At 34.7% G+C, this 21722-nt stretch overlaps 1 protein-coding gene across 1 annotated transcript in view; it reads left to right on the top strand.

Annotated features, from left to right (window-relative positions):
- The window catches only part of SLC17A6 (solute carrier family 17 member 6), a gene marked incomplete at both ends in the record, with an annotated part of 35888 nt that extends 15362 nt beyond the window's left edge, over nucleotides 1–20526 (top strand). The window contains 9 exons of the mRNA XM_079929356.1: nucleotides 6167–6281; nucleotides 7382–7469; nucleotides 8003–8089; nucleotides 11080–11222; nucleotides 14935–15084; nucleotides 18215–18347; nucleotides 18764–18874; nucleotides 19342–19469; nucleotides 20191–20526. Of these exons, the coding sequence (XP_079785482.1) occupies nucleotides 6167–6281; nucleotides 7382–7469; nucleotides 8003–8089; nucleotides 11080–11222; nucleotides 14935–15084; nucleotides 18215–18347; nucleotides 18764–18874; nucleotides 19342–19469; nucleotides 20191–20526 (1291 nt within the window). The remainder of the gene's footprint in view (nucleotides 1–6166; nucleotides 6282–7381; nucleotides 7470–8002; nucleotides 8090–11079; nucleotides 11223–14934; nucleotides 15085–18214; nucleotides 18348–18763; nucleotides 18875–19341; nucleotides 19470–20190) is intronic.
- Between the last annotated feature and the right edge of the window lie 1196 nt (nucleotides 20527–21722).

Genomic DNA, 21722 nt, shown 5'->3' with positions numbered 1-21722 from the left:
AGAACTTCACTTTGGGTCTTGATCAAATGATCTAATTATGATTTGTGTTTTATAAGGGACATTGTCCTTTTCAGCAGGTGTTTCCATTCCACCCATGCTGCTCCCCTCTATAATAAAAGTTAAGGCTCTTACTTCAGCTGTGGTGACAAGCTCTGTTCTCTCTGGGCCTGTCCCTTGCCCCAGATCTGTCTCTTCTGTGATGGCTGGGGGAATATCTAGCATAGTACTGCTAAATCAATTATTCTAATATCAGGAAAAGCGACATCAGCCTCACCAGGGAACTTGTTAGAAATGCAGATTCTCAGGCACCGTGCAAACCTATGGAATCAGAAGCTCTGGCACCCAGCACTCCGTGTTTGAACAAGCTTCCTAAGGTGTTGATCATACATGAGGAACTCTGGAAATCATAGTGCTGAACTAGGTTATATCCTAAAACTTCTTTTCTGTACTCAGTTTTACTATTTCTTCCACTTCTTTTGTGAAGCTTAGATTTTGTTCATAAAAAGACAACCCTCCTGAAATGGGTCTCTCCATTTAACTACTTACTTCAAAGTCAACTACTAGGTATAAATTAAATAAGTTACAAGCATGTAAGTACAGCACAGAGACTATAGGCGTTATTTTACAATAACTTTGTATGGAGTTTAATCTATAAAAATATTGAATCACTATGTTGTACACCTGAAACTAGTATAATGTTGTAAGTCAACTATACTAAATAAATAAACAAACAAACAAACCATAGGAAGGATAGAGTAGAATTCTGCTCTCACTCACCACTGCTTTGACAATCCATCTTTCAATAATGTTTTGGTCTTTCAGAGTTTTTGTTATTTTATCTGTTGCTGCTGGCACTATTAATGCTAGTATTAGTTCTGACCCTATTAAAGTGCAATAGAGCTTAGTGGTTAAATACCTAGGATCTACAATCAGACTGAGGCATTACAAATCATAGTTCCCCACTTAATGTCTATGTGACCTTAGCAACGTATTTAACTCACTGGGACTTGGTTATTTTATCTGTGAAATAAGAATAGTAGTGGTGGCCCTCTAATATAGTTGTTAGATTAAAATGAGAATTTAGAATAGTGTCTGGCACACACTAGCATAACACCATTGGCTATGATTATTTCTACTTGACTGACTCACATTTATGGATTTATTTTTATGTGCCAGGCACCAGACTAAGCCTTTTAGGTATATTATTTCATTTAGCCTCACAGCAATCCTATGAAATATAATAGATTAATATAATCATTGAACAACTAATACCTCTTAAATGATTAGGATATGCCAGACATTCTTCTGGGTGCTTAATTTGTAATAACTCATAGGTTCTGTAAATATCCATGTTTTGTAGATGAGGAATGAAGCATAGATAGTAAAATAAACTGTTGAAGATCACTCAACTAATAAGTAACAGAAATGGGCTTTGAATCCCAGATGTCTGGCCTAGTAACCATGCTCTAGACCATTACACAGCACTGCCCTTTTTATAGACAAGGAATCAGAAGCCTAGAGAGATTAAGTAACTTTCCAGTCACATAGTTATTAAGCAATAAAGCTAAAGTTTTACAAAAATTTCTGTACAATATTTATGTCATCTTCTTTTTCTTTACCAACTTTATTGACCTTGGCCCCTTTACTCCCCTGCAAGCCTTCATCTTACTTGAACTTACACGCATGCTGGTCACCTTCTGTCTCCCTGACTTCATAGTTTCCTCTCTTCTCAATTTCAGTAAGCTTCATACTTACTTGACTTTAGGGGCATAATTGATTTCCCTCTATGATCACCCTAAACTCCATCATCTCCAAGATGTCATGGATTTATGGTCTCTTCTCTTGCCTTCCTTATCCTATCTACATTTCATCAAACCCTCTTCACAACTTCCCTTTTCATCACCTCACTCGTGACGTTCTTACTTCTACTCACGTGTACTACTGTGTCCAGCCATTTCCAATACTGCCCGAGTTTTTGGTATGTAATTTAATCTCTTCTATGTTTCAAAACTTTGCTGATCCATTTCCTCTTTGGAATTTCTTCATTCATTTTTAGATTAATCTTCCAAAGCCCAACTTTAAAGTTTCCTCCTGATGGACTTGTTTCCTCGTCACCCCAGCCGGAATGGACTTTTCTCTCCTTTGCTTTCCATTTGTACTCTTGTTTTGGCCTTTGGCATATGTTGTCTCTTGGCCACTTGTCTTTCTTTTTTTTTCTATTACACCAAGGGCGTCCTTGCCTTTTTCTAGCTGCCTAGTTGCATCATGTAGATGAAAGAGCGCACATTTACAGATTTCCGTATCTGACAGTTCTGCATTCAAATATCAGCTCTATTGCTTGCTTTTTTCTTACACAGTCTGTCTCTATTCTCTGATTTATAAAATGAAAAGAAAGTGTAACTCAGAGAGTTGTTGTGAGGATTAAGTGAATTAATGTAGGTGGAGAAAGTATAGTAAGTGCTCTGTAAATTGTAGCTCCCTTCTCCTCCACACAGTACCTTAAATATAGTCTCACAGAGGTTTGGAGTGTGAATGCATAAATGAGTGTTGAATGAAGTGGCTGCTTCAGTTTGGGCTGTATGTAGTACATCAAGAAAAAGTATAAAGTCTTCCCATATTGGCCAAGAATTTTGATAACCATAATTTTAATAACTTGGCTGTTGATTTGGATATCATTTTCATGAAATTAGAAAAGAAGACTAGGTTCTGAAAATTTCGATGGATTGTATTCTTAAATAGTTAGAAAAAAAGTCAATCCATTTATTTATTTATTTATTTATTTATGCATTCATTTATTTATTTATGGCTGTGTTGGGTCTTCGTTTCTGTGCGAGGGCTTTCTCTAGTTGCGGTGAGCAGGGGCCACTCTTCATCGCGGTGCGCGGGCCTCTTACTATCGCGGCCTCTTTTTTTGCGGAGCACGGGCTCCAGACGCGCAGGCTCAGTAGTTGTGACTCATGGGCCTAGTTGCTCCGTGGCATGTGGGATCTTCCCAGACCAGGGCTCGAACCCGTATCCCCTGCATTGGCAGGCAGATTCTCAACCACTGCGCCACCAGGGAAGCCCAGTCAATCCATTTTTATGATGCAACGGCCACTAATAATGAAAATGGATTGTTAAACAGATTAAGAAAGTTAATAGTAGGAAGCATTTAGAAATGTCACAGATTATATAATTGGAAACTATATTCAGGGTAAGAGTGGAAAATAAACATCTAAAGTGATCTATTGACATTTTATCTCAGGAATAGTAGTGTGATTTCAAGTAGCTTTGTGAAGATGATTATTTAAATTTATGGTTAGAATACTGAAACACATTACTAACTACATATTATGTGCATAATTAGGTATAAATCCCAGTGGCAAAACCCACTGACTTTGGAATCAGACTAGATTTGAAACAAGGCTCCTCTACCTAGAACTGGTTAACAACTTGGGCAAGTGATTTCACTTATCTCAGGTTTAGTTTCTTCATCTATAAGATGGGTGTATTAATAATGCCCATGTCATTAGGTTGTTAGATGGTTGTGGGTTTTATGGCATGTGAAATGTTCGTGTCCTGTCTAGCAAGTTAAATAAGCACTTATTAAATTTAGCTCTGACTATAGTATGAGTTGAGTAACAAATAGTTCATAATTGATTCAGCTCTACTAGCAGGTGATTTTATCCCCCAAGGGATATTTTGCAATTGCTGGAGACATTTTTGGTTGTCACAACTTGGAGGCATGCGCTACCGGCATATAGTGCATAAAGGTCAGGGGTGCTGTTAACATGATACAATGCACAGGACTACATCCCACAGCAAAGAATTAACCATCCTAAAATATCAATGTGTGGAGGTTGAGAAACCTTGAGCTAAAGAATGGATAAAATTCATCTCTCTCTAGTTTATCTAGAGATAGCAGTATTTTAAACTCTTTCAAATAGGGAGAAAGAAACTGATGATTAAAAGCTATATTCATAGAAAATAAACATCATGCATCATTCTTTCAAAATAAGTACAGTATTAGAAAAGACACATGTTAGATAAACCTGGATTTTAAAAAGTACAGTGTTTTTTTTGTTGTTTTTATTTTTTTTGTAAAACTTAGCATGCAAAATTAGCACCTGGACTACTTATTAGAACAGATTTCCAGGCTTCACTCCTAGCACATTCTGGTTTGGAAAGTCTGGAGTGAGAAATCTGCATTTTTAATAGCACTCCAGGGAATTCTAATGCAGCTGGTTCATAGATGACGGTTTGAAGGAATTCTTCCAAAGGGCTGAATGGGGTGGATGCATAACTCATATAGACAATTTTGAAAATCCTTTAGCACCATGTAGCTCTGGTTCTCTTTATCCTTGATGTCTTAAGCAGCCCCAGTCTCATTATTATCAAGCATAATAAGCAAAATGGGATGGATCTACAGAAAGATACTCTCAACACTGGTTTTTCAGTATCAAGACAGCCTACCCATATGCCCAGAACTCCTGTGTCATCTGCACTTTCTGCCTTCATCCTCTCTGTTGTACATGTTCAACATTCAAACTCCCAGAACAGGGGGAAAATATGTTTTCCTCATTGGGCTTTGGGATCAGGTACCATTTACCACTATGTCCAGGAAACTTGCTACATACATTTCCTTCTATCTAGTTCCTCTCAGCCCTAAAGGAAACCTCCAAAGTGTTCTGGGGTTTGCACACAAGAACATGTGTATTTCAGTCTTAAAAGAGGTGAAAATTCCTTTAACTTGAAAGTAATCAAGCATGAAAATACATTTTAAATCAATTTAAATAACAATTTTGGATTTTTATTTTATAAAGACAGGTTATGGGATTTTTGCATTTATTTTCTAAAAAATAAATCCATATTTGGCAGAAGTTTAATATCACTGCATGTGTGGCATTTTAATGAGAATAATCATTTCTAGGAATAGAAAGTTTCTATTTTGTGCTCAACATTTAGGAAATAAGTTATTCTTTGACTCAAACTCAAAGATACCTATTTAGCAAACAGCACAGAGGAAGAATGGAACAGAATATTCACCTCCTGAGTGACTAGTTACCTCTGAAGAGAAGCCATTGAGGACAGGTACATATTAGGCTACATCAAGTAAATAAATGTATTTGGCCCAGTCTATGATTCATAGAAAAAGAGCTGATCCACTTCAGCCCTTCATAAAGCCATTTCTCAAATTTCAGGAGCAAATTAATAATGATCAAGACCCCTTTCAGAAACTCATGTCTTTAACAGTTACATTTCAATGAGCCCTTGGAAAAATGAGAGCTTCTATGAGGCAACCAATCTTGACTGAATCCAAGGCTCAAAGTTTGACTTGAAAAAACTTGCACAGAACACACAGCTTAGCTCATTAGATATAATGTGTCCCCAAATTTCTTTGCCAGAAAATATTTCTAAATTTGCCCAGTTAAGGGGATGTTTTTCTTGCTTGGTATTAGCATTATGGAAGATTTTTCGGTTGATGATGGAATGGAATTTTTACTTGCAGATGGATAAAAGTGTTAGCAATTTTGAATTGTTGTTTATATGTATGCAAGGGCAGGTGTGCCTCAGACAGAATCCCACCACCTACCCATCTACACAAAAAGACAGACAAACCTGAGATAGATATATTAAGTGATCATGATTTCTATTATAAACATGTCCTGAGGGAGCTGATCATGAGATTTGTTTCATAAAATTTTATGAATGGAATCATATTTACCATACTTCATGGTATCACATGAGTTACAATTCCATTTAGGCATTTATTATTTCTTCAACAACTCTTCAGTGAGTATCTACTATGTATCAGGCACTGTGCTATGCATTAGAGATACAAAAGTGTATCTAAAAAACAAGCTCTTGCCCTTAAGCACCTTACATTGTAGACTGATATATAGACCAAAAACATACACAATGATTAATTATCTATTTGCAATTTGTAATTAGGTCTGTGAAGAAAGTGAAAAAATTAAGTATAACCAGATTTATTGGGTCCTTCTTTTATTTCTTGTGCTTCAAATGATATAGCAATGCAAGGTAGTCCAAGTATCTATTTGCAGTGGCTAGCCAATCAAGTTCAGAACATTCTTATTCTTTTAGAATAAAACAGTCTACCTTAAAATTGCTTGCAATTAACCTTGATCTGAGAAATGTAGATCTATTAATTCCTTTTATTTTTCAGGGTTTTTGGAGCTGCCATACTTCTTACCTCTACCCTGAATATGCTAATCCCATCAGCAGCCAGAGTGCATTATGGGTGTGTCATCTTTGTTAGGATACTGCAGGGACTTGTTGAGGTATGCAACTACAGGATGACATCATTTTAAGGTTGGCATGCTAGTAAGAATCAGAAGATTATCTTTGTTTTGATCTACAAATAAATATATTTTATTAGGTTGTGTCTACAGAGTGCTAAAAAAATTGGAAAATTAGAAATCAGATGTCTTTAAATGATGACAAACTACAACTGTGACAGCTTACCCCACTTCTCTAGAATTTAGTGGTGTTAAAGAAATGTCTAGTGACTATTTGACTTAAAAAAAAAAACAACAGGCACTTTTGTTAATGTGCTGTGATAAAAATTTTGAGTCCATCCTCTGCTGGTGATAACCTTGAATTAATACCTTTGGAGAGTTTTATAACAAGTCCCTGTTGGCTTTAAATCACGATCTGAGTTTTCACTAAAACATTTCATTGAATGTATACTTTTGGCGTCTAACTCTAATGATTGACTTTTGCTCCATCAGCCTGTAGCCTTTGAAAGAACATCATTTAAAAACTTGAGAATGGCGTACCTGTTGCCCCTTCTCTTTCCATGAAGTATGGTGGGAGTAGACAAGCCAGATAAAGTGTTAAGGCACTGAAAACAATTTCCTGTCTCTCCATAAAGAAAAAAGAAATGATAGGATCAAGATAACAGAAAAAGAATATTTTTAAGGTTTTAAGTTCTAGACACTAATTTCAGGAAGTATGACCTTCAAGGATCTAAGCGTCACCATCCTCTGTAGGGATTCCTTATAGTTAGGAATAACTGAGTTTAACGCCTCACAAAAATGTGTCTCAAATTACTCTAACTGTTCAGAATTGCAGATGAACTGAGTAATAGAGGATCTTTTCTTTGGCCTTAATCAGAAGAAACTTGAGGTAGCAGGAAGTCTTGAAGGGTGGGAAGAATCTGAACAGTTGACTAAAAAAGAGGCCATGTCTTACCTGGTCTGGGCTGAAAGTTTTTAAAATGGAATTTCATGGAATGAGCAAAGAAAGGCCCATGAGTGGCAGCTTTCCCTAAGACCTTGCACCCATTCTAAGGAAACAGCATTGCATCAGAGAAGTGAATGTACTTATTTTCCAATGATCCTGCATCCTAAATGGTGATGGATATCTTCTCCCATCATAGGGCGTCACCTACCCAGCATGTCATGGGATATGGAGCAAATGGGCCCCTCCTCTAGAGAGGAGTAGACTGGCAACCACCTCCTTTTGTGGTGAGTATTATGTGCAGATATAGTTATGGCCGGCAAAAGCTTAGGAACAACTTTGATAAGAGTTGGAAGTTGGTAAAGCTCACCTGTAAAACCATTTGTGGTGTGTCTGTATGTATACGTGAGGAAAGGTTTTTGACCCACCATTTCAATTTCTGTAATTATTATTGGTCTCCTCAAATCCTCTATTCCTTCTTACATTTTGTATTTTATAGTAGTTTGTTCATTTCATCTGGTTTTCAAATATACTCATGAATAATTTTTATTATAGTCTTTTAAATGTTTTTTTAAATTATAGTATTGTATTGTTTTTATATATCTGACTTGGGTAAGTAGGTAATATTCACTTGTGTAGTCTTGTACTCCTAAGGCTAAGTACATAGACATATGTATGTGTTTGGATGTGCATGGGTGTGAGTGCACACACACCCAAGTGTGCAAGGGTGTGTTTGTGTGATCCAACCAAGAAACATGAAATGAAGTCAAGAATTTTATTGATTTCACTTACCTTCCTCCCATTTTCTCTTCTACTTTAGGTTCCTATGCTGGAGCTGTGATTGCAATGCCTTTAGCTGGCATTCTTGTACAGTATACTGGCTGGTCTTCAGTATTCTATGTCTATGGTATGTTGCATTTCTATACAATAGAGTTAAAAGAAATGTGCATAAACTAAAACAGTAAGATAGATCAGTGACTATATTGTGTTTGCTAATTATTATTTTTTCATTAAGATTCCTTTCCTTTTATTCTGAGAAGATCAAGGAAAATGTTTTATCTCTGTGATTTTCTCTACACTGTTATTTTTTGTTTTTCAAAGCAACCACATTGCTGATGGAAACTTTGTAATGTATGGTATGTGTTGTCCTTGATTATGAAATAATTAAATTAGCTCTTGATTCAAAGCTGATTAAGAGGAAGAAGCTGGGCAGCACCCACTTCTCTTTTTCGGCTACTGCTTTTTTGGTCATTTCCCTAATCCTGCTTCCTCAAGACTCAATAGGGGTAGAAAGCTGAAAGGTGATATTAGCGCTAATGCAAAAATTCAGTTTTGTGATGAACTATTAGCAGTCAGCTGCAGCAGCAGCACATTTTAGTCCATATTTCCCCAGAATTAAAGAAGATTAAGTGGAAAAAACTGACACAAAACCCAAAGTCCAAACTCCCCTTCTGTTCACTTTCTAACCAGAACCTGGAAGCATAGTACTTGAAAGTATCCCTGTAGTGTCTCTCTAAGAGATTCTTTTTTAATAAAAAGGAAAGAAGAAATATAAGAGATCTAGATTCCAACTGATGTTGTCACTGATTAATACCATTTTTGAACATGGGCAGAAGAATCTGAAAGATTAATGAAGTCATGGTGAGCAGAACAGGACCTGGCTGCTTCCAAATTTGCTATGATCCATTCTAATTTTGAAATGTTCTCATTAAAGCAAGTTCTTGTATTTGCAGAATGTTGTTAAATGTACTTTATGGTAGGGTCTCTTATCCTGGTTCAAAAGCCATGGTTGGTTCCCACTAGCTATCTATTTTACATTTGGTAGTGTATATGTGTCAGTGCTACTCTCTCACTTCGGGAAGCAACTGCATAGCACAGGGACATCAGCTCGGTGCTTTGTGACCACCTAGAGGGGTGGGATAGGGAGGGTGGGAGGGAGACTCAAGAGGGAGGGGGTATGGGGATGTATGTATACATATAGCTGATTCACTTTGTTATACAGCAGAAACGAACACAACATTGTAAAGCAATTATACTCCAATAAAGATGTTAAAAAAAAAAAAGCCGTGGTTGGGTTTTGGATTCATGAATGCCCTAAATGGTAAGCCATACATGTACTTGTACATATTTTTGTGTTCTAGGGAGATCTTTTTATCAGATTTTAATCCATACCTTTTGTTTGATTTTTTTAAAAGCCCATAATTCAAAGAGGTTTAAAGCACTTACTTATAGGGTATATATTACAAGTTGGTATTGCCATCCATTAAATTCTCTGATTTGTGCCTTAGTCCATTACTTAATTGAAGATGTGATGTGACTTTAGAGTAAGAATATTAATTTCCACAGAGGACTCATGACAACCAACCTCATTATTTCAAGTTATATCTCAATATTTATCATTGAATGCTACAAAGTTTAAATATCAATCTGAAAATGTCATATAATTGTACTTGTTTACTTGCTGTGTGTAACAAAAATTTGGTCTTTGAGCCACACATTCAATATTCATATTTTAAAAATTAATGAGATAAGACCCATATGGCAGCTTAAGTTAAAAAAATATAATGCATATATAGCAATTAGCAGAGTGTCTGGCATTTTAGATGTATTCAGTTAGTGGAAATGATAATTATTACTAAATTACAAGAGTTCTCATTTATTGAGTGCTTATTTTGTGCCATCCTCTGTGCTAGTTGTTTTATGTATTACCTCCTTTAACTTCTGTTTGCAACAATCTTATAAAAAAAAGGAATTATTTCATAGCAGAGATTTTCAGGGATTTAGTTACTGATTAGAAGATGGAGCTAATGAGTGACACAGCCAGGATTCTCATCTGGGAAGAGCCATACTCCATAACTGCTACACTATACCAAATTTTCATACACCATCTGATTCCAAATAGTGTTTGCTGCCATGTTCAGTAATTAAAAGGGCACAGCACATCAGAAGTTATGGTATTCAGGAACACTTGGAGATTGAACAGTCAAAAAAAAACCCCAAAACAGTATTATAGAGGTCAGGGGCATTTATTTTGTTACCCAGGGGGGAAATAGAACAGCATGAGGCAGAAATGAAATGGCCAGTTGCTGGGAAACCAGAATAAATTATGTGAAAGTTTTCTATTATTAATGCTTCAGATTTATATTGCACAATAAGGGTATATTTTAATGGTGAGAGTGCTATATAAAGGGATGAAAAAGAACTTGCAGTAGTATATTTATTATATTGGAATTCATAACTTTCATCTGCCCAAACAATGATCAATAGGCAATAGTATGTGCTGTGGTATACAGTCACATAAACTGCTGAATGTTATCACATTAATTACAGAAGCCCATTTTTCATGTATAATAGTTATTCAGGCTAAAATATTCTTCTAGATTTTATTTAATAGTCTGTTTACTAGATCTGGAAGGGCTAACAGGAGAGGGAAACAAGCATTTCTTTTCCCTGGAAATGCAGACCACTGGCACATATTAAAGACAGACAAAAATAAAAGGATTCACTCCTAGAGAAATTTTTTGAGGACAGGACTTTTGTCTTGTTTATCATATTTCTCTCACTCAGCAGAGTGCCTGGAAGAGTAGCTTCTCAGTAAATCTTTGTTGGTTGTATGAACATGTTCCAAACTACACCATTCAATAATTGTTCATTGTGAATTTCCTGTGTATCACATTATTTAATAGTGACAAAGAGATAAAACTACAGGACCAATCTTCAGGATGCTTGAAGTCTGGTGGCAAAAGACAAGCAAAGATGGCTAGATTCATTTGGAGAAACATAAGCTTGAATTCATATTCTATGGAATATCACAAGATTATTGTAGTTTTATTCCAGTAAATGACTGTTAAATGGAAGTATTTATGATGGCTTTTCCTTTTGAACTTTTGCTTTCAGGAAGCTTTGGAATGATCTGGTACATGTTTTGGCTTTTGGTGTCTTATGAGAGTCCTGCAAAGCATCCTACTATTACAGATGAAGAACGTAGGTACATAGAAGAAAGCATTGGAGAGAGTGCAAATCTTTTAGGTGCAATGGAAGTAAGAACTTTATTATGGTGTATATTCCTATTCTTGTTCTCCATCTCACCTCCCTTCGACCAACAAGATTATTTTATGAGTCCCTATTCAACAAAACTAATTTGGTATCAATCATGATTGTTTTCTTTACTCCATGCATATTCCCTGATTTAGAAATTATTGCTACTTCCTCCATCTATGATTTATTTTCTTTTCCTTATCTTTTCTTATGCATCTTCAAATTTCAACTGAATTATAGCTATGACTGTAAACCTCAGCAAGTTTTTAAAAACAGGTCAACATAGCTCATAATTGAAACAAATTCAACCAATATTTGTTAAATTTAGATTATAGGAAATGTCAAATCACGTAACACAGTCATGAAAAGGGCTAATTTTGTTCATTGAATATTCTAAATCTAAGTTTTATACATGTGTATTTCTATGTGATTTAGTAAGCATTAGTAAGCATTAGCATGCCAACCATAGGTAGCTAACCTGAATAGTATTCTTAATATAATATAACCTTTTTATTGATAAAATGTTACCAATTTTTTAGGACTACTGTATGAAGATCAAGTATTATAAAGATAATGTTGTGAAGCCTTTTTCTGATTATGATTTAGCTTCTTGGGCAGGATTTGCTGATGTAGAGAGAAATGCAGTTGTATATCAATAAGTAAATATTTTAGCACACATATTAATACATCATAAATAGTAATTCATGAATAGCCATCTGATGCTACAAAAAAGAAAAGAAAAGAAAACTGTTAAGCCAAAGTAATGTATTTAGACAGGTTCAGTAATTCAGCACCTAATCAGTAGCTCAATTTCTTTATGCTAAGAGTTGGAAGTTACTCTGGCTGAGGAAGTTACATTGGCTGAGGAACCAATGCCCTTCATGCATTATGCTTCTCCTCTTTCTTTTAAAGGCTTCTCTCCAATTTCAACTCTATTTTATTTCAGCTTTGATTCTCTACTTCATTTATTAGGGAAGGCCTGTCTTTGACATCTCATCCTAGGTAAAAAAAAAGGTCTGTCACCCATTGTTGCTGAGGGTATCTTGGCCTTTAATGAATAAGAAAAATGCCATATTGGATATCATTCAGAAGTCAAACCAGTACTTAAAAAAAATCTTAAATTATAATTGTTCCATTAGCTAAATAGAGTGGCATTAGAACGTGCCCCTCCTCTTTCTTTCTGTAAAGAGACTGGTCATTTCTTTCTAATGGTAGCTACTCAAGAAGCAAGTGGTGATGTGCGGGGTGGTGTGGATGTTGGCAGTAAGCTCTGGTGCCCACCAGCTCCAGTTGCTCTGAATGGAATCTAAACATAGACTAATCTATGGTGAGTTCAGTACTTTGCTTCAGTTTCTAGTCAAAAATAGTCTGATTGGCCCATATCTTTAGTGATCAAATATACTTCTTTTATTTACCAGTTCTCAAGAGGTTGTGTGTCCAGGTCAGGCATAAATTTTTTAAAACAATAAGAAATTTAGTCTAATAGAAAACCAATTTCTGGAAATGAGCCAAAAAGGAATAATTGGTAGATTGATAAAACAGTATAGATAAGCTCAAACTCCCCATTTTCTAGACCTTACTGTGTTTCTAGACACAATATTTTACTTCTGATGTTTTTTACTTTCCTGAAGTAAATTTAAAAATGAGATCAAGTGGGAATAGGACTTGTACTTTAGTTATTTTGAGCTTTTTGTGATCAATTTCAATAACAATTGAAAGAATAAGTAACAGGAACATCCATATATCCACTGTATAGAAACAAGTTTTTAACATCTTGCCTTATTTATTTCGCTTTTCTTTTTGCTGAACGATTTTAAAGTAAATGACATATCATAACTCTTTACCCCAAAATACATGCATCTCTAGAAAAATAAGAATATTCTCCTTCACAGACTAAGTACTATCATCATACCTAACACAACTGAAAATAATTCTCTAACATTATCTAATAACTAGATCATTTTCAAGTTTCTGATACCCGATTCAAATCCTAATACCTAGTCAATATTCATGTCTTTTGTAGCCATTTGTTTTGAGTCTGGATCCAATTAAGGATCACATATTGCAGTTGACTCTAATGTCTTTTAAATCTCTATTTTTTTCTTTACAAGATAATTAAATATAAATATATACAGAAAAGCGCACAAATCGTACGCAAATAGCTTGCTTATTTTTTATAAACTAAACACACCTGTGAAGCAAACAGCAGTTCAGTAAATAGAATGTTATCAGAATACCATAAGCCCTCCTACAGCTACCAACAATTTTTTAAGATATATGATTAGACACTTTTCTCTTATATTTGTTGAAATGTTTTGCAGCCTGAAGAAAAAGTACTTAATAGAGATGATCCTGGTATGAATTAAAAACAACACCTTCTCAGCAGGAAAAAAATATTTTCTTATAATGTTCTGAAGTTATTACTTATTCAACTATAATGCTATAATAGACATTCCTGCATTTGGCCATCTTTGAAATAAGCAGATTCATCTAGCACCACTTTTCCAGACACATCAGAAAAAATTATTTTAACTCTGCACTTTTTGAATCTATCTATGTTGGTGTCACTAGAACTTTTATCTAAAGCCACAATACTCACTGTTTATTATTAGGACAGGTTTTTGTGTTTTGATTTGTTCCTTGTGAGCACCACATTATATCTTCCTACTATATTGCTTTAAAGTGATCTGTAAGAAGTTTCATTAGATTCACAATTAATACTAGCAATTATGAGGTTCTACATCCAGGAATAATTACTAAATCTGTGTAAAATATGTATGCCACCTCTTTTACTAATTTGGTCAGGTTAATAATCCAAAGCTAGCATTAAACACAGTTAGAGTAGGCTATTGTTTCTTCACCAAACAGTATTTCAGTGCTCAAAATAAAGAATTGAGAAAGTGTTTGGAACTGTGAGAGATATGTTAAGGTCTAAAAATATTAGTCTTGGGGAAAGATACTTGTTTTATATTTGGGCATACACAGGATCTTTAAGTATACTAGGTGTAATTTTTTGAGTGTCATAAGCAAAGCCAATCATATTTAAGTTAATTTTGAATGTCTTGAATATCATAAATAACTAGTTATGATGTATCCATGGTGTGCTGGGTGGCCACATGCTTTAACCCAGATGTATACCATGTGAGTTTTACCGAATCTTGCACTCCAGTGTCACAGAGCTCATACTGATATGCACTGGCTATCAAGAGAATTTGTAGTTAGGTAGTGTTATCATTGACTTTTGATAGGGCCTAGGATATTGCACTCTTAATTCTTCTTATTTTTCTCCTCCTAACTATTGATACATTGAATTTTCAACATTTTAAATAAAATATGTCAGATACCAACAAGGTCACTGATTTGGCAGTGAGTTTTAGCTGAGACCTGATCTATCACTGCCAAAACAAAACAAAGATCTTGGAAACTAGGATCTCTGCTTTTGGAATTACTTTTCTATAAATATAGAATCTTGTATATTTCTAAAACCAAATCAATTTAATCAGAAGGAGAGACTGATATCCTTTTCTCTTCTTTCAACAATTATTCATGCAGCTAAGGTTGACTGGACTGTTGCAATTAATGATTCACTACCTCCTGCCTACCTCCTACTCATGCCCCAACGTACATATCCTAAAAATGCGAAGTATCTATTATTCCCATTTAAGTTAGAAAATATTTATAATGGTCAGAATGGCTTTCTTTTTGGGATTTCAGAAATTCAGGACTCCATGGAGGAAATTTTTTACATCTATGCCAGTCTATGCAATAATTGTTGCAAACTTCTGCAGAAGCTGGACTTTTTATTTATTGCTTATTAGTCAGCCAGCATATTTTGAGGAAGTCTTTGGATTTGAAATCAGCAAGGTATGTAAAAATTATCCTTCTTTAACTAGAGCATTATTTTTTTACTTAAGTGACCATTAAGTTCCTTTGCCAAGATTTTATCTTCTAAATTTCATGAGTTATTCATTTATTCAACAAATAACTTCTAATAAACAAAGACTAAGTAAGGTGTTTGAGTGCCTACTACAATCTAGTGCCTGATAGAAATGGCTCTTTGTTGCTGAGAGCACAGACAAAACAGACCTATTCTCTGCCCTCAGAGAGCTTACATCCTGGTTGAGGTGGGTAGCAATATAGCCTTTTCCCTGTAAATAAACATAATTCCCTTTAAGTTTCAGGTCAAAGACAATACAACAGTGAACAAAAATTCTTTTATTACAATAGAATTGTATTTATATAATTATCAATCTAACTCTTCTTCAATGCTCTCAGAAATCTGTCTGGCTAAAAGATTTGAGGATAGCAAAAATATCTGAAAACATTCTTGTATGTTATTTATCCAGTTTAATCATTTAGCAAGCATTTGTGGAACATGATATGTGAAGATTTATGTGTTAGATTCAGAAATAAAAACGTGGTTCCTTTCCTCAAGAGTTCACAGCTTGGTGGTGTAGACAAAAATAATACATTTCCAATTATAGCACAGCATTCTCAATGCTACAGACATTTATTTGTCGCTATGAAAATATAATCATTTTGAGATTTTTAGAAGGATAAAATGAACATAAAAATACTACTTTACATGAAATTTACAAAGTCCTTTCATACTCATGAACAACCTTGTTTGGTCTACCAGCTGGATAACTTTTGTCATTTCTATGGAAATGACGGAGAAACAGAGACTAGGGAAGGTATTTAAATTGCCTAAGGCCAAGCTAACAATAAGTGACAGAATCAAGTGTAAGCCCATATCTTTTGATTTATGTTTCAATTCCCTTTACTATGCCATTCAAATTCAGGTAAACTGTAATTCATTTAAGCATTTCACAAGTATTTGTTCAATGCCATCTCTGTGCCAAGCCCTTTGCTGAACCTATTTGTCTATACTGGCCATGGACTTGCTATTTCTCTTCATGTCATTACGTAAGTCCAGCTGGGCTCGCTATTCATATTATGTCTCTACTTGAAAGACTATCTAAGGCCTGGAACTGAAGAAAACCTGAATTTAGGAGTCTCTATTCTAAGAGCTCTTTTGTAATCCCTGTTTCTAAGGAAACTGTTTCCTCCATTCTTGAGAAGAATGACTGCTTTAGACAGGGCTCCTCTCTCTGGAGCTGATCAAACATTGCAGGGTAGCCTTTGGGAGCTCTGAGAGGTGTTATACTTCTCAACAAAGGCTGCTGGAGGTGTGAGTCCATTTTCACAATCTAGGACAAATATGACACTGAGAGGCTATTAATAAAGTCAGGTCTCGTCGGGGAGAGTGAAGGAGCCAATTGATGTTAATGAAACTGTGTGGTCATTCTGGCCTTGTAGCTCCAATTAATTGAAAATGCCTGAGTAAAAGCAACGATCTCTTGCAAAAACTAAATATAATCAGATATGTTGCTCTGATTCACTTACCATATTTTTAACTAAAATTTTGGATAAATTCTACACACATAGATTGGCCTGAAGATTTTAATTATACTGGTTAAAAAAAATTACTGACTTAACCTGAAAAATGTGAAAAGGAGGTGATTGAGGAAATAAAGCATGGGCTTTGGAGCCAGGCTGACATGGTCCCAAATCCAAGCTCTGCAAGAGACTGTTGATACATAACATAATCTTGGGCCTGCTCTTGAATAATTGTCATCCTCAGTTTTCTTACCTGTAAATAATGGTATTAAGACCATTTTTCAGAAGTGCAACAAAATTTAAGTGAACTAAAATATTTACATGGAGAATGGTTCTAACCAACCTTAGTTAAATTGAGTATCCTGTAGACAAAACCACAAGTGCAATGGCTTTTTCATACACACACACACACACACAGAGTCTCAGCCTATACTCATATATAAAACTTCTCAACCCCTTGAGAATGGCATAACCCTCCTCTAAGTCACAGTTTCTTCGTCAATGCACTGAGAATAATAATATTAAAAATTTTCCATCTGGAGTGAAAGAGAGAATTAAAGTGCTTGGATATTTAAGGTATTTTAGAGTCTTTTACTATCTTAATTACTAACCATACCAAGTCAATGGTCATGACACCACAGTATACAGCATTATAAAATAGAATCTTTTCTCAAACCTTCAGTAATCTAGTTCGGAAGGGCATGTTTATACAAATAATAAACATGTATCTAATACTTAACATTTTCCAGGAATTGCGCTTCAAAGTATACTTAGTAAAAATCTTCCTTGTGTCTTTATACATACAAAATGTACTAAGTCCATATATGTGGTAATATACAATTAACATGTATTTTGTTCATAATTTCTGCCCCCGTGATGTCCAGAGGACAATGTCTTACATATAATTATTGATCAGAACGTGTGTTTAATTGATGCTGGCAGGTTAGGCTTTAGATTGGGCCATTTAGTATGAAATTAGTACAGAAACTATATACCGCTCTATGACAATGTGACCAAGTATTGGTATTTGACAAGGAAATGCCTAAAACTGAGAATTGATTTGCATTTTTCTGGGCTCTTAATCTTTAGAAACTAAATATAAAACTCATAAGAGATATATATTTAAAATGGAATTAGGGTTTTAGCCTTATTATAAATTAAAATGAATTTTAAAATAGTCTCTTCAAGGTTTGTCTAATGTATTTCTCTTCTCTCTGACTCTGTCTGTCTCTCTTTCTCTCACGCTCTCATGCTAATGATGAGATTTTGCAAACATATTTAAGACTATAAAAAGGATACATAAATGTGAATCACTCTCTGATAAAATTCAGGATAGTTTACTCATAAACTCAAAATTTACTGACTCAGAAAAAAAGTATTATCTTCTAGAAGATAAAAAAGGATCAAAGTAAATTTGCTTAGCTTTTCTCATTTATTCTGTGGAAGTTATTGCTTATTCTGGGACTAAGTAAGTAAGTGGTCATTTAGAGACAGTATTTTTTTTCTTCCTTGTCCATAAAGAGCTTATGAGACTATTAAATTGCCCATATTACTTACGGTCACGTATATTTCTCCCCTTTCGGTTTTTCATCAGGTTGGCATGCTATCTGCTGTGCCACACTTAGTAATGACAATTATTGTGCCTATTGGAGGGCAGATTGCAGATTTTCTAAGAAGCAAGCAAATTCTTTCAACTACTACAGTAAGAAAGATCATGAATTGTGGTGGTAAGTACATAAATGGTGTTAAGAACATGTGTTTATTTCATGAAGTTCCAACTGACGTGAGTCAACTTTTTCCATGCGTATCAAATATGCTGTTAAATTTGCACCCTCGCTGTTCATTCATAATCATTCTCCCATCTTCAAATTTTCATAACTCCTAGTTTTAAATAATTGCATGACTAACTTTACCTTTCCCACCATTGAAACTTAAGGTTGTTTTTGACGTTTTTATTAAAACACAAAGAAGGCTTCAGTAACCTCTGTGCATAAATTATTACTGTTATTATTATTTTTTAAGATAGACTCCCTGAAGTGGTTTGCTAGGTCAAGTATTGATGTGTGATCATTTTTAACAGTTTTGACTCATCAGAAGAATTTACATAAATTTCTGAAATATTTTCACGTGTCTGTTTCTGAAGGTTTTGGCATGGAAGCAACGCTGCTTCTGGTTGTTGGTTATTCTCATACTAGAGGGGTAGCAATCTCGTTCTTGGTACTTGCAGTGGGATTCAGTGGATTTGCTATCTCTGGTAAGATACTTTTTAAAAAAATACGTACTTGTAACACTTTGATTTTTGTTAGTGATAAAAAGTCTATACATTCTACTTTCCCCTTTAACATTTTGAATGCTGAGAAGGTTTACTCAACATATTTCCACTAGAAAATAAAAATAATAAAACATTTAGAAATTATTATTTGGATATGTTATGACTCACTACTCACTTTTCCCCTGCTTACCCTTACTCTTTTTTTTTAAGTGAATATCTCCTCCTCTCTGTGGAGTGACTATCCCATATTAAGTATTGGATAACAAATCATACCTCCTTTCATTCTCATTATACCCCTGAGCTAAATTATCAAAAAGTAGTTATTAAGCACATGCTATGAACCTGGTATCTTTTAAGGAGGGTGGTGAATGTGGTAGAGGATACTCTATAGTCACCCACTTCTTAGAAGTTCAGGATTCTCTGAGCCACATCTTCTCTGTGTATTTCAGGTTTCAACGTTAACCACTTGGATATTGCTCCAAGATATGCCAGTATCTTAATGGGCATTTCAAATGGTGTTGGCACATTGTCAGGAATGGTTTGCCCTATTATTGTTGGTGCAATGACAAAGAATAAGGTAAGATAGAGCAAAAGAGATGTTCACTTGTAGAATATCTCTCTCATGGTTGGGGAAAAGCATTAAAATATTCTCTTTGGCATTCTCTTTGTGACCCAGTCACCACACCTCTGAGTAGGGGAGATAACTGAGGTTCAGAAGAGAATTTATCTCTAAGAGCTCTGAGGGAACCCTCTTCCTCAACCAATAAATGTATGCTTTTCAACACCTTTTAATATTTCTGATATCCCTGGTGAGGCAAAACAACAACAACCTAGCTCATTATTAAAAACAAGTGGAAGTCTTCTGAGCTTTATTTGTAAACATCAATTCAGACTTCTCTGCAGTAACTGATGGAAGAATATTGTTATCAGCTATTTGTCTTTATAGGTAGAGCTTCTAAATTATGGTTTACCAAAAAGAAATAAAAGAAGTGGGAGAAAAAATATGTAACTCAATGGAAATTAAAAGATAGGTTATGAATATTTTAAAAATTAGCAGACCTTAGATATATTTGGAGTTCTATTTCAGAACTTTAGATTAAAATTTTTTTTTAATTTTTTGAATGAAAGTCATAGTATTATAGAGCATTTCTATCACATTATTTGCTTTGTGTGATCAGAACAGGTGTTTCCCCTGAAGATAGCATTTTATGAAAAGCTTGATGGTGGAACATTCAGAGATGTTAGGCTTTTCAAACATGGGGAGTTTGTTCTCACACTGCCACTTTTTGTCACTGCAGTCACGTGAAGAGTGGCAGTATGTCTTCCTGATCGCTGCCCTAGTCCACTATGGTGGAGTTATATTTTATGCAATATTCGCCTCAGGGGAGAAGCAACCCTGGGCAGACCCTGAGGAAACAAGTGAAGAAAAATGTGGATTTATCCATGAAGATGAGCTTGATGAAGAAACAGGGGACATTACTCAAAATTATATAAATTATGGTACCACCAAGTCTTATGGTGCCACAACACAAGCCAACGGAGGTTGGCCTAATGATTGGGAAAAGAAAGAGGAATTTGTACAAGAAGACGTACAAGACTCATACACTTACAAGGACCGAGGTGATTATTCATAACAAAGCTAATTGCTGGATTTATTTTTAGTGTTTGTGATTAAATTAATTGTGATTGCACAAAAATTTTTTTAAAAATGTGGTGTAAACATGTAAACATATCAGCCAGGCAAGTCTTGCTGTAAAAATGAAATCAAAACAAGCTCATGAAGTTGCCACCAAGTGCAATCTATAGAAGTTGTGAAATTCCATCATTTCCATTCAAGTCATCCATTCTTGCATTTGTGATTTAAAGGTTGACTGGTCAAAACTGTAGAAGCAAGTAGTTAATCATTGGATTCATATGAGCAAAAACTCATCACCATTTAATAAAGCACAACTAAAACAGTTGGCACATCCCATCCTACAGAGGTTAGGAAGCCAAAGCTACTTGATCATGCAAAATGCACTTATGTATTTGTTACACTGTAGGGCAAGATATCGTGCAGAAATCCTGCTAAAAAAAGTGAAATTGTCATGTTGGCTGCATTAGATGTTGGCGACATTTACTGACTTAAATCATGGAGTTGAGATATCTGTCATGCAGAGAAGAATGTTGTGGGCTAGCAACTAGCAAGGTGTACTAAATAATTATTGTTATTACATAATGTAGAATATTTTGTTGATTCTCAAGAGGAATATCTTGCAGTGTTTTATATGAAATGCTTTGGCACAAACATTTATATCTGTGAAAAGGAACTTGTAAAGTGAGGGGTATGCTTCATGTTCTTCCATTCATTTATCTAACAGTATAAAACACTTCACACTTCAATAAAATCTGACTTTTCATGTAGCATATCACTTTTTTGCAAAAAATGTTAAAAATAAATAAACTCCAATGTATTTTTTATTACAACTTTGTACTGGTTGTAACTGGCATTAGAAAAAAAAAAAGATGCATACACCATAAAGAATCTAATAAGAAATTTACTATGGAGATATAGCCCTTAAAATGCAATATTAACAACAAAAGAAATAGAAATGATATAGATATCCTTCTTCCTTAGTAATTAAATATAGATAAAACGTGTGCCACAGAGCTATATATAATATGAAAAGATAAACTTAATAGAGATATTGTAAGTAGACAATTTTATTACTTAAATTCCCATTAAAATATTTGTCTTAAATATATAGGACAATAAATTATATGAAAATTATATCTATCTATATATCTGTATATCTTATACATATCCATACACAGATACATAATAAACAAT

This window comes from Stenella coeruleoalba (assembly GCF_951394435.1).
Source record: "Stenella coeruleoalba genome assembly, chromosome: 8".
Taxonomy (NCBI): Eukaryota; Metazoa; Chordata; class Mammalia; order Artiodactyla; family Delphinidae; genus Stenella; species Stenella coeruleoalba.
This window is presented reverse-complemented; position numbering and strand designations above follow the sequence as displayed.